The 18059-nt window shown below is 37.1% G+C and overlaps 1 protein-coding gene across 21 annotated transcripts in view; it reads right to left on the bottom strand.

Annotated features, from left to right (window-relative positions):
• CTNND2 (catenin delta 2) overlaps positions 1–18059 on the bottom strand; it is a 479927-nt gene that overhangs the window by 127737 nt on the left and 334131 nt on the right. For all 21 annotated transcript variants that reach the window (XR_015733589.1, XR_015733588.1, XR_015733587.1 and 18 more), the window contains one exon: positions 17240–17372. Coding sequence is in view for 17 of the 21 variants with exons in the window: in XM_034411885.3 (XP_034267776.1) it covers positions 17240–17372 (133 nt within the window). In the remaining 4 variants the exon portion in view is untranslated. The remainder of the gene's footprint in view (positions 1–17239; positions 17373–18059) is intronic.

The following is an 18059-nucleotide window of genomic DNA, read 5'->3' on the forward strand; positions in this document are numbered from 1 at the left end:
TTGAATTGGGCTGACCAAGTATAGCTAGCTGGATAAATTATACCTGTTTGCCAACAAAGCCAGCTGTTATGCGGTATATGAATGCATTTACTACAAATCCAGTTTTACAACTATGCATGACAGATGAACACAATCAATAGCTGGTTTAATAACGTTAAAACCATGACATAATATTCTGTTGAATTCAACATAGTGGCTTAACATGCACAGTATGGCTTAATAGGTGTAATAAACCATAATGATTGGATTCATAGATCTTGCTATGTTCAAAACAAAACAAAACAAACAAACAAAAACATGTAGGGATTTCATGTGTGATTCAGGTCTGTTTTTCAGAGGCAAATAATTAGTGGTATATGGACCACCATAAGTGCCTTGGGCAATTTTAAATGTTTCATTCATATTCTCATTATACTGTTATTTGAACTGTTAATTTTTGCACTGCCACCATGATTATTACAAGAAAACAAGGTCTCGAGGATGCCAGTGTTGACTGATTTATTCATTCCTATTAACATATGAACACATTTCCCTATTGAGTAAATTTGTGCCATTGTTATTCCATTCTATAAAAACAAAATAATCTTACTAAAAATAATTAGCAAGCTATATGTCAAATATCTCTATTTAATCTCTATTTAAAGCTATTGGGTTGAAGGGGAAAATAATCTTGCTGAAGAACAGGCGGGTTTCAGAAGGGATTGATCAGTTCTTGAGCAATCTTTAGTTTTTCACCATTTAACAAATACTTTTCCCAAACCAGAGGTTCTCTTTTCTCAGCTTTCACTGATTTTAAATTTGCTTTTGATTTAATTCCAGGGATAGGCTGGGAGGGGCAATCAAGAGGATCCTTAGAAGATAAAAAGATTATTCTATTCACTCAATCCTTCTAAACCAACATCACTTTGAGAATCAGATTCTCCAGAGAAGTATGAGACATTGACAAGGATATATTGTATTCCAATCCCTCTTCTATTTAATTTGTATACCAATCCTTTTTTGTCCCCATTTTTCCTCCTCCATGGCATCTTCTCTACCTCTCAGGAAAAAAAGAGAAAAGATAACCAAGGTCTTCGGCCTCTTTCTACTTAGAATAAAAATGAATTATCAGAAAATGAAAGTCCTAGGTTTTTTTTTAAATCACCATAAAATTTATAACTGGTAAATCAATGGAAATATTGTACAGTAGCTGTCCACATGCAAATAAATACTTTGCAGTGCCATTCCAAGTCCTGAAGAGAACATTTTTATACCTGGTAACTATCACTCAGCATTGCTCCTCAGGTATCTTTAGATTTTTCCACTTGAAAAGAGCCCATTTTATCCCAGCAGTTTGTAAGGTTTTCATAGCCAAGGTAATCTCCCAGCCAAGCTATAGAGTCTATTTCTGCAAGCCTACAAACTTGAAACATAGAATAGGCTATTACACTGAATTCTATAATTCCTTAGAATTACTCCTGAAGTCCCAGGATACGTAAGGAGCTACGCTTGTTTAGGGATGGGTTTTATCTTCTCAAAGGCCACAACCTGGTATCATCTTTATAATCTTTGGTTAATCTCCTTTCCCTACAGATGTAGTTACTCTGATCCTCAGAGTCTACTTCAAATCAATCTGGTTTAAAACAATACTGGCAAATTCTTCTGAATTCTTGATGGATATCTTTTGCTCATTAGGCTCTGATAAGAGGAATTCTTAAACAGATTTTGTGGGACATTTATTTTTAAATCAGCTGGCACCCAGCCTTATGGCACATACTTTCTTTTTTCTTAATGGGAACGTGTCAGCCACTTTTAGCCCTTCAAAGTAGTCCAGACAAGTAGCACAACCAGAAGTCTTGTTCTATTTTTTATTGTAACACAAATAGAATCTTGAAAGGCTGAAAGTATTTTTCCTCTCCTTTTCCTATTGACATTTTGTTTTTTTTATTACTTTATCAAAATATAAAATACAGGAGGACAAGGAAAAATGAAAATAAGGGGAAACTAAGGGAGGGCCTTCCATGATCGTTCCAGGATCTTCTAGAGACAAAAGAGCCTTCATTCCAAGCTCTTTCTAGCCGCCTTTCTTGCAATTGTTCAGAATGTTCTTTCTAGCCTTCCAAACACTGAATGTTGCTGAATGAATGGTTTTAGGTTGACAATCACCTGTATTTCTTTAAACATAAAATCAGCTTCTTAAACCAATTTTTAAAAAGCATATACTGTTTTAGGCAGTATAGATAGAATGAAGATATAGATATCATCTAGTATCTTTGAGCAGGGGTATTTATAGTATATGCTTATAGCCAACCCTGATATTCTAATATTAATTTTTCATGGCTGCTTTACCCCTCTGATTTACATATGCTTATCTTTTCTTAGGATGTTATTTTTGAAGTGAATGTTACTGCATTATTTCACAATAGTGCTTCATTACTTAAACAACTCATTATACTAAGCAATAATTTTCATTCAAAAGGATCTATGTGGAATTGTTATTACTTGTATTCTAATGACTTTATGAATTTTTAATTTACAAAATGATAACTGACCCAGGACAAAGAATAAAATATCCTTTCCCTTTTGAGATATTTAACTTTAGCCTAAATACTACATTGCACATGATGACATTTATTAGTTCCTTAAGTTGAAAAATGTAAAGGTCGCACATGAAATGAAGTATGTACTTTATCATCATCTAAAGATCCAAATGTCACATAATTGCTGCATGAACTCACTAAGATGAATAAGAAATTATAGTTTGGTCTTTTGGAAGCATTGCTAAAAGATATGCTTTAAGGTGTTGTGTTTAATGCGGAATTTCACAACTAGATTTTAGATTTATCTTGGGATAACATTGGCAAAAGATAATGATGAATGCTATAAATATACCTGATAATTTGGGTGAAACTGCATGTATAGTGTAAATTTGAGAAAACATTGGAAAATGAGGGTTGAGTTTGGACAAATCAGACCGGTGAGTACTATACAGTTACTAAGAGCACTATGGATTACAAGAAAAATTAATCACTCCTGAACAACAACAACAAAAAGCTAACTACTGCCTTCAGGCAATGTAAAAAGAAACTCATATGTGTATGAGATTAGTGGAGGATATATTAGCAAAAAAGATTGTATTTAGCAAGATTGAAGGAAACAGAAAACAATGAGTAAAGTAGATGGATAGAATCAAAGAGAGTACCCCTGGAAATGCTAGAGACTACTATCAGAAAGAAGTTTCTGTTTGTGCATACAATTGCCAGGAGTGAAATCTGTTTTGATTGCACCTAGCAAAATTTAACTTTTCAAGCTCAAGTTGTAACCTAAAATATATTTAGAATATTGTTATCACACATAGCTTACATCACAGAAATAAACTGACAAACTCTAACTGAATTTAGACCATATGGGATTTGACAATTTGACCTGCAGACATCAGCAGAACCAAAAGTTCCAGTGATGTTTAATCAGAAAGTGGAAGTAGCTTAATATAAAAGAATTGAGAAAGAGATATAGCACAAGACTTTGATCTCCCTATTCTTGTGTTTCCCCAACTCATTGTCCTAATCCTAAAACTAGTTATTTACAAAATGCAAAATTTAACTTGCTTGACCCCAGAACTCTGTTTTTAAAGAATGGAGTAAATTCAGTGTTCAGTATATACCTAATGTAAAAACATGCAAATATTAAAATTTTCTGGACTGAGTGTGTATATATATATATATATATATTATTTAAAAATTATACTCTGCTTTTCCCCTTCCCACAAAAAAAGCAGTTCTTCAAAATGTCCAGCATATGATAAAAAATAGTTAAAAAAATAACTTTATGTTGTAATATTGTGACAAGTGAAAAACATCAGGAAAAATGACAATTAATACCCAAATCAAAAATCAATAAATAAAATTAACCATCCTCTACTACTCTATTTCTAATCAAGATGACTGGAAACCTTCAAAAAATTTCCCATATGAAATATCAGCGTATTGCTACTTCTAGGTACATAACATATTCAATAACAGAGATATACATAAATCTCCTCCCTTTGGATTTAACCCAATGAAGAGTTTTTTAAAAACACATTTATTAATCATTTTTAAAATAAAAGAGAAAAAATAAAAAAATAATATAGAAATATATAATGGACTAATTATCAAGAATGTGCAGCTAGTGATGTAGATTTTTGATTACAAATAAGACATAGAAAACATTAAACTACAGTAAATACATTACATTATTTTAGCTATCTAAGTAAGAATTGAAATCTCTGAGCTAAGTGAAAATCTCTACGTGTTATGTAAAAATACAAAAAAGAGAAGGAAAATGAAGGAAAAAATCCTAGAAATATTATAAGTATTAGATTCTAACTTCTCCTTTTTTATATTTTTAATGTAATGTACAGTAATTATACACATTTAAATTGTTGGGGTTATATCTGATTTCATTTCTATCATCAGTTCTTTTTCCCTTTAAAAAGCATATTCTAGATCAGGGGTATCAAACTCACGTTGTCACAGCGATGTCATGTGACGTTTCGGGACTTTTTTCCCCTTTGCTAAACCGGGCGTGGGCGTGGCCAGCACGTGACACATCTGGCCCGCAGGCTGGGAGTTTGACAGCCCTGCTCTAGATATTTATATATGCCTGGCTGTGTCATATGTAACTCTCAAGTGTGCACTGAAACATCCTATGTTATCATACAGGTTAACCCCTTTAGCAAAGTGAGATATTAGAATGAAAGTTAATAGCTTGCCTGCATATAGTTTGCCTCCCCCTATAATACACCAGACTTCAATCTAAGTATGTTTTAAGAATGTCTTTCCCTGATGTCTTTCCCCAGCCATTAATTCCAGTAATATTCTTGGCCATTTAATTGGACAGTTTCATTTTATGGCTCTGCTTTATTAAACTGTTGTAAACCACTTCAGAATCTGTATAAATGAAGCATGGCATAAAATATTTAGGTAAGCAAATACGTAGAATGACAGAATATAAATCTAATTTAAACTGCCTCTGAGAACTGTAGAACATTTTACCTTCAAGTTACTCAGTTAAAATGATGTTAGTGTGAACATCTCAACTGGTTTTAAAATCTCAAAATATGAAATTAAAAATAATATAAAAGGAAAGCCACAATACTTTAAACGAAATAATCATGAATGCTGAAAATGTTTTATAAAGTGTGATGAAGATTGCCACAGGAGCTAACCTGGCAACTTCCAGATGTGTTGCTAAGAGAGATAGTTAGAGGAAAGCTGAATGAATTACAGTGAATCAATACAGGGTTGTTGTCTGCTTCACTGAAGCAATGGCACTTTCCTGCTCATCTCATCAAAAGGAATGGTTAGGGATAAAGATGCAAGGAGACATTATGCCCTTATAGCTGATTTATTATTTTTTCATTATTGTTCACTATTGTTAAGCATTTTATCCAGTTGAACTTTGGTTGTAAATAACACAATTTCTTGATGTTGGAATGCAGAGAGAACATCAACATCACTTCCACATATGCTCAAGAGGTTTCCTCCTCTTTCAATCCCATGTACTCTCCTACCTGATGCCACTCAGGATATACTTAATAGAGGCAGAGGTGCCTCTTGAATTGTGTGACATCAGCATGCTTAGCTGAATTAGGCCAATTGAGCAGGTTTTGCCATCACAGATAAATTATGATCTAGCGCTGATGTAACAAATCCTGAGACTTCTCACTTCAACATTCATCATCATTATCTTCATTAATTACTGTACATAACACTACGTATCTGACATGGTGTACAAAAATCGAAAGGGCCTGCAACCTAAATCTGAAAGAAAAAACAAAATGCAGGGAATAAATAGGGAAAAGGTAAACTATTATTACGTGTATTTGTTTTGATTATTATGTATCATATTGTGCAACATATAATCATGATACAATGAATATATTAAGTATAGTTTTAAAATCCTCAATTCTCAAAACAGTAAAAGAGGAAGAGAAGATAGGAATTTTTTTTTTAAAAAAATCAAACTCGGGGTTTATTGCCTCATTCAGCATTAAAATTGACACAAATTTAACCCCATTTTATCCCAGTCATCACCCTAATCTTCACCTCTCAAAAAGGAAGAAAGTAAGCAACAAAACAAAGAAGGAAATAAATAGGTCGATAGAAATGCTCATGACTCTATAGCATTACATCTCAAATGAGACTGTGTAAAGATGGTTTCAGAGATTAAAACAAACATGATATCCAAATGTTTATTAAAAAATAGAATACTTTTTAAAAAAAATTAGAGGAAAGAAGAAAGAACATGCTAATTTCAAAGACTTGACTGATGGCAGAAATTTAGGCATGTCTTTTCAATGAAAAGGCAATAAAAATCTCAGTTGGTGTAACAAAGATTATAATTAAAATAATGACTGTGCTGTAATTAAAACTATTTAGGACATTTATTCTGGATAAATACATGGAGAAGGCAAGTTCTTGTAATGGATTGTTGCAGTTTATTTAGAAGCATATATAGCCTGATTCAATAAATAAAGAACAAAAATAAATAAAAATTCCTTTATGAATGTATATAGATTGTCAAAGAGTCAAGAACATAGAAATACAGATCAATACAGATCAAGAGTAGAAGCAATCAACTGAGAAACAAGGCTAACTAGTGATTAAATGCGATGGTAACTGTGATTTTGGATAAATTATCCCTCCCCCCCAAAAAACCCAACCACATAAATCCTGGCTTTACTTACAATTTACAGAAGGCTTGAACAGCCAGTTTGTAATTGTCCAAGCTGATCATCACCCATCTGTGGCTCTCATCTTTTGCTAACTGCCTCCAAGTGAGATAAATGGGAGGTTGACAGACCATGTACTATTGGTGAAAATTAGCCTGTAGGCAAAAGTTGGGTTGGACCGCTATATAGTAGAAAAGCAATGGAAGAAAATATTCCTAGTTTCTGTCCTGCGCTCATTTTAATTACTTTTGTTATAATAAAATGATGGGCAAAGATGCATGAAGTGAATGAAAGCAATATTCTTACTTACAAAAGTGTTTGTTAAGGATGGAAGGCAGGCAGAGATATAGAATGGATAGTTCACTAGTCACTGCCCCCTTATTTCGCCTCTCTAACCAGTCTGTGGCTACTGTGGCTTTCATGGGTGAAATTAATTTCCTAGCATACAGAAAAAAGTCACTGATGCCAGAAACCTTTGTGACCTGCTATATCATTGCCACTGATGGCCTGCTGCCATTTTCCATCAGGACAAAATGATGCTGGCATGTGAAACTGTGCAATACAATCCTTTTGTGAAGTGATCTCATACAGAAGAGCTAGATTACTTTAAAACTGTGAGAAATTACTTCAGAAGAATGACCTTTCTGTTTAACAAGGGTCCCCTTTTTAAAAAGTTTGCAACTAAACCTGTACTGCTATTCTCCTTGTTTTCTTCCTTAGTAAGATAGCGTTAAGATCTATCCCTCAATTTTATCGATTTAAAAGACTTCTAAGCTGCAGATTTTCCTATTGTAGCCTACCACCAGTTCACATGGCATATAATTTCTACCACACCAGTCAAGCTGGTTTTCAGACAGCACAAAATGCAATTTGATTGTATTCTGACAACTAAATGACAAAGTCCATCTGAAACATGATGACATGTACATTTTATAAATGAGTAGGAAATTTTACTCGGCTTTTCTTTTCTTTTCTTCCAATTTTTTTCAGATTCAGGACCTTAGAGTTTATGGACTTTCAATCATGAGTGAAAGATTAATCAAAAAAAGGTCAAAGATTAAGGCAAGAACTAATGCTAAATTTGATTTGATTTGAATTAGATTAACAACCTCCCCCCCAATATGATTACCGCTCTTGCATTAAAATTAACAATTCAGGATAAACATTTGGAGTTAATTGAGAATCCTCACCCTAAACCTAAGTCTGCCCAGTATTTTATGTACCAGTATAAATAAAAAAGCAACATCACCAGTTAGATAAAATAGGTGCTGGAGTGGCTTTTGTAATTAAGCTAAGAGATGAGTTCAAATCAAATTAAAGCTACAAATGCTATCTAAGAATTAAAATTTCTCAAAAAATCAAAATCATAAGCACATATTGTCCTTCTTTAATGTATGGGCGTTAAAGGGGAGGAATATACCTCTTCAGAAAATGGAATTCCATTGAATTCTTTTTAAGATATGAGTGAAAAATAAGAAGCACAAGCGCTAGTACATGTTTTTTCATGCCTTCTTGTCTGGCCACTGTTTTGCAAAGAACTTGCCATTAATTCTTCATGTTTACAGAATTACCAAACTCAAAGAAAGCATAGGCTTAATTTAAATTTCTATTGTCACAAGAACTTCAATCTGATCATATGTGGACCAACAAATCATTAAATGTTGAGACTTTGTAAAATCGAATCCCAACTGTTGATGACATGCTCTGAAATGAATTGCTAAATAATACTGACTAATGCCACTAGTAAACATTTTATAAATGAACTATTCAAAATGTTGCTGAGGTTTTAAGATCAAGTGCAGTGCAATAATGAGTGAAATTAGGTGGTGAAAATCAGGGCTTGACTTCAAAAATATCCTTTTAACCTAATATATTTGTTACAATTTGTATCGGTTAAACGAAAGAAACCAAAACATAGAATTGTCTTGAATTTTTGCAGAAGGGATAGCAGCATAAAATATTTTGTTTTATTGCATATTAAATGAAAATTATTTATTTCTTAATCTAAAATTGGATATATGATTGTACCATATTATGTTTCTTTCATACTAGCAAAGGTAACCTTGTCTTATATACCAGCTGCTGGTTGGTAAGCACGCAAAAAAGAATGCTAGTCTAGAATAATCTCTGATCTAATCCCAAACTAGATTTACTTTTTTCCTCCCTAGCTCTTGCGCTCCTTCTCTTAGTGGTGGCCTCAAAAAGAGCGGCCGCAAATGGAGAAGGCCTTTGATAGAGTGGATTGGAACTTTCTATTAAAGACTTTAAGAAAAACGGACTTTGGGGATCAGTTTATACAGGCGGTTTCAGCAATTTATCAACAACAAACGGCGCAAATTATTATTAATGGAAGTCTGACTACAAATTTTAGTATTGAAAAAGGAACAAGACAAGGTTGTCCGCTATCCCCATTGTTATTTATCTTAACATTAGAAGTCTTGTTGAATACAATACGGGACTCAAATTCTTTACATGGCATAGCTATTAGGCAAGAAGATTATAAGACTAGGGCATTTGCAGATGATCTGGTTGTTACCCTAACACAGCCGATGGAATCAATAATTCAGATGAAAGACATTATAAAAGAATATGGTATGGTATCAGGATTCAGACTGAATCAGAAAAAAACTAAGATGATAGTCAAAAATATGACACAAGATCGAAAGCAGGAACTTGAAAGCAAGGCAGGCTTTGAAATAGTATCAAAGGTTAAATATTTAGGAGTTCAAGTTGCAAATTCAAATATAAAATTATTTCAAAATAATTATGAGGTGTTGTGGCGAGAGGTACAAAAGGATATGGAGACTTGGAAAAAACTGCAGCTGTCGTTACTTGGAAGAATAGCAGCAGTTAAGATGAACGCTTTGCCTAGATTTCTCTTTTTGTTTCAAATGATTCCGGTGCTTAAAAGTGATGAACAATTGAGAGAATGGCAAAGAGGAGTGAATAAGTTTGTCTGGAATGAGAAAAAGCCGAGAGTTAAACTGAAAATTATGCAAGATGTCCCAGAAAGGGGAGGCCTTAAACTTCCAAACCTACAATTGTATTATGAAGCAGCAGCTTTGACGCAAGCAAGTGACTGGTTTGGAAGGATAAAGACTGGAATATTGAATATAGAAAGTCATGATCTTGAATTTGGTTGTCATGCATATTTATTCTATGAGAACAAAGTGGATAAAGTATTCAAAAGCCACATACTTAGGAACTCTTTGATGAGAGTTTGGAAGAAGCACCGATTCAAATGGGATTACAAAATACTGTTATGGCTGGATCTTGGTCATATTATGTGGAATACAAATATAATGTCACTCGGGGGGTTTTTATACAAAGAAATTCTTTTTATGGATGGGGGCAGATGGCAACTAAAGACATTAGAAATACTGTTGGAAGAAGGGATTAATTTAACTTGGCTACAGTATAATCAACTTCAACTGAGATGGAAAGAAGATCAAAAAATTGGTATAATGATGCATGAAGAAGAATTGGTTAGACATATAAAAGAGAAAGGTCCAATGCATATTAAGAGGGTTTATAATGTTTTGCTAGAAAGAGATTCGGAAAATGAACTGGTCAAAGATTGTATGATAAAGTGGGCACAAAATTTTGCAGAACCAGTGATGTTGGAAACATGGGAAAAAATATGGGTCCAGAATGTTAAATTTACACAGTTGCAGAATTTGAGGGAAAATTTTTATAAAATGTTTTATAGGTGGCATTTAGATCCTAAGAAATTATCGTGTATGTATCCTAATGTTCAACCAAAATGTTGGAGATGTGATTGTTTAGATGCCACATATATTATATATGGTGGACCTGCAAGAAAGCAAAGGCTTTTTGGATAAAAATTTGGTGGATTATGCAAAATGTTCTGAAAAAAAAACTTCAGTTTTCTCCACAATTGTTTTTATTGGGTATAGTTAAGGGTTTTACATTGGGTGAAACAAAGCTGATATTGTATATGGTGACAGCAGCGAGATTATTGATAGGTCAATATTGGAAAAATGATGCTATGCCCACTATTGAAGAATGGACTTTGAAGATGACCAGTTTTGCAGAGATGGCGAAGATTTCAGCATATTTAAAAGATCAAACTCAAGAGACTTATGCATGGGAGTGGAAAAAGTGGATAGATTATGTGCAGAATAAATATCAAACTAGGAAATATCAGATAGCTTTTAGCTGAATGTATTATGCAGGGATAGATTAACTGAGTTCTATGAAGATATAAACAGTACACAGGGGGTGGAGGGGTTTAAGTTTCATAAAATGTAATTATGATTTGGATTTCATTCTGAGGAAGTCTTGGGGGGAGGGGAGGGTTAGGGAGGGCTTGGGGGGGGGAAACTGGGGAGAAAATGTATTTGTAAAACTTTTTAAATAATAATAAAAAAAGAGCGGCCGCAAAAAAACCTCTTCCCAGCCCTAGCCCTGTCGACCTGGGACTGGGGGGAGGGGGACTGGCACCGGAGCTCCGAGCAGTGGCTGGTGTGGGCTGTCTGTGCAGCCATGAAGCAGGATTGGTGTGGCTGGCAGAGAAGCAAGATGTGTATCTTACCTGACTTCCAGCTCCTGCCATGCCCAGCGAGGGGGGGAGAAGAGATGGCAAGGGGAGCCCCATCTCGCTCCATGCATCTCACTTCTCCACTGCCCCACCCGTCCCCACCTGCCACTCTTTCACACTGGAAGAGATCGGCAAGCCAGATTCAGAGAGCTGAATGAACTGACGCTGCCCGGGAGGAGAACAACATCAGAAATGGGCTCTCTTGCAGTGCCTCCTCTCTCTCTCTTCTTCTCCCGAGTGGCAGCAGTGCATCCGGCTCACTGAATCTGGCCTGCTGATCTTGGGCAGCACCGGCTCTGACCCGATCCTCATTGGTAATGCTGCGGGCAAGAACCGGCCATGCCAATCCCACTTCATGGCTGCGCAGCTTACATCGGCCACTGCTTGGAACTCCGGTGCCTGTCTCCCTCCCCCCAGTCCCAGGTCAACAGGGCTAGGGCTGGCAAGAGTTTTTTTGCGGCCGCTCTTTTTGCAGCTGCCACTGAAAGAAGGGCCATGTGAGCTATGGTTTGTGGGAGCGGCTTCTGCAAGGTCATTCCACATGGATGGCAGGTGCATGTGGGGCATGTTCCCCCCTTTGCCCCCCCTCCGCCTTGCCTCCTCACCTTGTGCTGTTTGCATGGGAAGCAACAAAAAAGCTGCCACAATTGCTGGAGGCAGCGGCCTGAGCGGCACCGGCGAAGCAGCTGGTCGGCACTTCGGGCCCGAGGTTTAGGGATAAGGCCCCCCAATAATAAGGCCAAGGCCATATTTCGGGGGTCAAAAGAAAATAAGACCCTGTCTTATTTTCAGGGAAACATGGTAATCCAGTTCAGAAAGATTTTTTTTTTCAGAAAAGAGACATGGCAAAATTGAATAATACCAGAATAATCATCTGGATCTTTTTAATACAGACATTCGTAGTCAGAATCATTTAATCCATTTATATTAGTCATGCACAGTGGTTACAATGCAGTACTGCAGGCTAATTCTGCTGATTTCCGATTGCCAGCAGTTCCATTCTCACTGACTCAAGGTTGAGTTAGCCTTCCACCCCACTGAGGTCGGTAAAATGAGGACCCAGATTGTTGGGGTCAATATGCTGAATCTATAAAATGCTTAGAGAGGACTCTAAAGCACTGTGAAATGGTATATAATTGCTATTTCATCCATATAAATTTGGAAAAGAAAAATTAAATGCCTTCCTAATGAAATCAATAAAAGCAAAGAGAGATTTTTGTGAATAGGTTAGGCACAGAATGACAAGTACATACAGGATGCTGTGAAATTAGTAAATGGCATAAATTGACCATAAAGTTAGTTTTTCAGCACCACTGTAACTTTGAACGGTTGCATAATGAGCAATCAGTAAACAAGGCCTACTTGTATCTCTAATTGTGATTCTGGAGCAGGCACTTTCTGCAAATTATACAAAGGAGCTCAGTAGAGTTAAGTGTTTAATAAGTGAGGAAATACTGTTAAAACAAAAAAGGTATAAGCTGAAGTGAGGCTAAAGCAGGCTGCCTCAAATATTTTGTTCCCACAATTAATGACAACCCTTCTTCCTTTCATTTCATATTCAGAACTGAACTGAACTGGTATTAGAATTTTATTTTAGAATTCGTAATGAAACCGCATATTTTTATCATATATGACTGCAGCAACATAGATGGCAGGGCAACAAATTTTATTTTTCAGCAAAATCTTGCTGTCATTCACTGTCTTTTAAGGTTTATGCCTGGAGCAGCTGCAGTTAGCTAATGTGAGAGCTAGATCTGGAGTAAAGGATTCCTAAATCAATCTGATTTTCTCTTTTGTTAGAGTGACTGGTTTAGTTGATCACAGGAATGTGGTAGACAAAGTAAATCTTGACCAGCAAAGTTGAGATCCTAGTTGAGAAGATGGTAATATATGAATGGGTCTGTGCTACTATTATATGCATACTATGCTAGCTAAACAATTGTACTCAACAAGCATATGTAAATGGCTCCACATCCAGATGGTAGGAGTAATTAAATAACGTACCACAATACTCTGTTCTAAATCCTGTACTATTCAAATATTTATAAGTGACTTGGATAAAGGGTTACAAAATAAGTTTGTAAGATCTGTGGATAACAAAAAGATAAATTGTAGCAAACATGTTATAGGACAATATCAAGGTTCAGGAAGATCTTGGCAAGCTGGAGTAATGAACAGAAACCAAACAGATGAATCTTCACAGAAAGAAAAGGAAAGTTCTTCAAATAGGAAAAAGAAAAAAGAAAAGATATGACCGAGGACACCATGTACTGGGTAAAAATGTGCATGAAAACTTTCAGGATATTTTGATGGTTCACATGCTGAACATTAGCCAACATCGTGAACCATTTGGAAAAAAAAAAAAAAGCAAATGCAATTCTAAACTGCATTAACAGAGGTGTGGTGTAAAGATCAAGAGAAGTAATCTTTCCTCTCTATTCTGTACTGGTTAGACACCGGTAATATTTCATCCAGTTCTGGACACTATGCTTAGGAAATACACTGGAAAACTAGACTATGTCCAGAGGAGAGCAGCTATCATTATAACAGAAATACAAAGAACATTAGAAATTGTTGGCTATGTTTAGCCCAGGGGTTGGCAACCTTAAACACTCGAAGAGCCACTTGGACCTGTTTCCTACAGAAAAAAAACACACCGGGAGCCACAAAACTTGGGTGGGCATGGCCAACTCGATGTCACTCACTCCCACTCAGTCACTCCCACCCAGTCACTCAGTCCCACCCAGCCACAAAAATATTCTCTATGTCTTTCTCCCCTTCTCCCCATCTCCCCCCTCTTTCTGTATCTTTGTGTCTGTCCCTCTCCCTATCTTCCCCTCTGTCACCCCTGTGTCTCTCTCCCTCTGTATCTCTTTCTCCCCCTCTCTTCCCTTCTCTCACCTGCTCTCTATGTATCACTCTGTATGTGTCTATGTCTCTCTCTCACCCCCACTCTGTGTGTGTCTCTATGTCTCTCTCTCTCTCTCTCTCTCTGTATGTGTGTATGTGTGTGTGTGTGTCTCTCTCTCCCCTCCCTTCGGGTGACTGTCCTCCTCCTTCCCCCCTCTGCTCGTAACTCCCTGGTTGGGAGCAAAGTGCAGCAGAGGTGCATGTGGGGTGGGTGGCCGCTCGCTTAAGGAAGGTCTTAACAGGACGTGGCTTCTCTCCTGTACTAATGCTCCAGTCATCACCTTGCTGTGTCATCGCTCACCCCTGGCAGCTCTTTGGCCAAGCACAGAGGGAGAGAGAGAGAACACGCATGTGTCTTTCCTGAGGGAGTAACTTTAACTGTGTTCAGGCAATTGAAAAGTTCATGTGGATGTGTAATAGTTGCATATTAGGAAGTCATGTTAATTGGCAAAGCAATATGTTACTCTCTCTCTTATACAAAATAAATAGTAATTACCTTGGGGATTTCTATTGCCATTTCAAAGTGAGGAGTTTCCATTCCTGTCCCATCACTGGTTGGCCCCGAACCTCTTTATTTCTTTTTTGGACTCCAGCCTGAAGCGGCAGGAAGCAAAGGCTGCCTTACGTGCAAATGTGGCGTGAAGGCAGGTACAGGGCCGCTTCGCTCCTGCACACTCCGGCGACCCTCCTTCCCCTCTTCTCATAAACCCCTGGCCAGCTGTGGCTGAGCTGGGAGCATGCGCATGCACGGGGAGACTCTCCTTAAGTGAGCTGCTGCCCGTCCCGCGCGTGCCGTTCCTCAGCTTTGGTGCTCACTTGAGGAGGGTCTTCCTGGGCATGCACACGCTCCTAGCTCAGTCACAGCTGGCCAGGGGGTCACAAAAGGAGGAGGAGGGGAGGAGAGTGCCGGAACTAAGCTGCCCTGTACCTGCCTTCAAGCCACATTTGCGCGTAAGGCAGCCTTCGCTTCCTGCCGCTTGGGGCTAGAGTCCAAAAAGAAATGAGGGGCGGGGCCAACCAGTGATAGGACAGGGAGCTGCGGCAGAGGGCCCAAAGAGTCGCTTATGGCTCCGGAGCCGCGGGTTGCTGACCCCTGGTTTAGCCTGACAACAGAAGATTGCTGGGAAACATGACAGCTGTCTTAAAGTAGCTTAAAGAGCTGTCATGTAAGAGATAGTAAGCATTTCTGTTTAGTGTTGTTCCAGGAAACATTGAGTTTAAATTATAAGAAAGCACTTTGGACATTAGGAAGAATTTCATACTGATGAGGGCTGTTTAACAATATAATAGATTGCCTCAGGAAGAGGTGGATTGCTTTGCTGGAGGGTGTGTAAAGAGAGGTTAGATGGCCATCTGTCAGAGATGCTATAATAGGGCCCTGGACAGGCAATTGGATGAGATGATCTCTAAGATCCTTTTTATTCTATGATTCAAATTAAGTACTCCAGGATTCCTTGAGGTCTGAAATGGAAGTATGCCACTTGAAACAAGCTCTCATTTCATAGCTTAAATCTTGTTTGCTCAGAATATGGAAAAATAAGCTTCATACTATAGCAGCTCTAGCAAGAAGAGCAATCTATAAGACCTAATCAGAAAAGGTAATGTGCAGAATAGACTGATCAACTGTTCAATCAATAAGGCTCCTAAAGGACTTCCTGAAGTTAATGACAAAGGAACAACTTACAGAAACTGCCTAAGATTGAACAGTTTGATGTCAATGGAAAAGACCTGCCAATGTACATTTAAAAGAAACTATTACCTATTAGCTTCTTTTCCAAGAAAAATCAAGACATGAATAATCATCTTAATGAAAGATTAAGTAGAAACTGATTGCGAGAATGAAAACATATTGGGAAACTATACATGAGAGAATAATAAATGCAAAATCTTTTCAAAACAAAATTACAAATACAGGTGTCCCCATTTACTGACCGCATAAACGCATTTACCAGCTGCAATAGGGACTCACAACTCCATCACTAAGCAGCACAGTCATTAAGCACGAAATTACAGTGGCAGTTTCTGTTAGTTCTGGATACAGTTAAGCAAATTACCACAGGTCGATAATCATATCATGACTGTGGCTTGTGATTTCCTGCTGGTTTTCTCATTGATTTTGCTTGTCGGAAGCTGCCTATGAAGTTGCATACGGAGTTCACATACATGACTGCAGGATACTGCGACTGTCATAAATGTGAGCCACTTGCCTAGTGCCAAATACATGACCATATGAGCACAGGAATTCTGCGATGACTGCAACTTTGAGGACCATTTTGGACCATTTTTAAGTCTTGTTTTTCAGAGTCAATGTAAATTTGAATGGTCACTGACTGAATGGTCAATAAGCAAGGACTACCTGTACAATATTTGGTGAAATTGTCATAAGCAAATCCATCAATATGATTTATCCTTAGCTCCCAATACCTTATGTGAACTAAATAAGTCAACTATTCTTGGAACAATCCCTTGTAGAAAGAGATATAATGCTACGTACCCTCACGTATTTCTGAAAGGAAGAAATGATAGAAGTCTTTGACTTGTTTTTAAGACCAACTCAAGACAAAAGCCTCTGGATCAGGTAACTATCATACTCCATAAAAACCAGAGGACCCTGCTTTTTTTTTTTGTTAAGCCAGAATGCTTAAGACAGGCTAATATAAAGTAATGATACTTTGATTTTGTACTGAGAAGGTTTTGAAAAGTGGTATTTTAGAGAACCTGTTTAACCTGACTAAACAAGATGAAATTGTATTTCACCTCCCATCAAGACATAGCTGTAAGGAAAAAATAAGCAAAAAGTGGTATCAAAATTGATGAACACATTTTTCATAACACAGACAGCACTGAAAGTTCCACATACCTTTACAATAAAAGGGGCAATTAGCTTTATTCTTCCCAATCCATGAAGCCAGCCCCCAAATCGTCAGGTCTTCAGCTAAGTTCAAACGAAGTTACTATTCAGAAGTACTTTATACTGGTCTGATGAAGCCATTTCAGAATTGCAACATCAAGATGCGGACACACACACAAACACTCACAGAGATATACTCTCTCCTATTAAATGATTTTCTTACCTCAGCTTTTATCTTATTGTCGCCAAAGCATAAATGCTGTAAATAAGCAGCAGCATTAGATTGTACAGAGGGGAACTGATGCTGTAACATCTGAATAACTTCTGGAAGTTCCGGATCTCGCCATCCAAACTCTCTGTATACAAAGAAGAAACAAGAAAAGATCCATCGGTGTTCATGTGATTGAAATGCTTGTTTAATGTATCAACAGGAAACTGTTTGTGGGTAAGGGGGAATATTATCTCTGGAATGTATATGAAAAGGTAATTACTGCCATTACCACCCCAATTAAAAAAATAATTATAGAAAATAGTTTTCATTTTATTAGGATCTTCGAGTTCTATTATTCTAAAATAATAGAAATAGAATGCACTATAGGAAGCCCTGATAAGGATTACGAAAATAAAACACACAAAAAGCACAGCCAATATGCACAGGCATGCCATCTCATTGATGTGGAGCAATACCAATCCAAGGATAAGATTTGTGGGGGGGACGGACGGGGGGACAGTTTTCTCACAAGAGAAGACATTGGAAGTTAAGGCCCTGAATGGTCACTTACTGCAGCAAGAAAAGGCATTATAGATACAAATACAAGCAGATTCCTATCCTCTCTTGAAGCAATTACTATGCCATCAAGTACACAAAATCTTTTAGCCTATTCTCTTCAACAGACAGGACATATGCACTACTTTTATGGAGGCATGAGATTCCTTTCTTTACTTTGGTTTGTTTTATACTACCTCTGCTATTTCCAAATTTTAGAGAGAAAGCCTCCCTACATAGCTTCTCTTAGCACTCCAGCAAAATTATCAACAACATA

The sequence above is a fragment of the Pantherophis guttatus genome, chromosome 3 (assembly GCF_059756535.1).
Source record: "Pantherophis guttatus breed Tessera chromosome 3, ASM5975653v1, whole genome shotgun sequence".
Lineage (NCBI taxonomy): Eukaryota > Metazoa > Chordata > Lepidosauria > Squamata > Colubridae > Pantherophis > Pantherophis guttatus.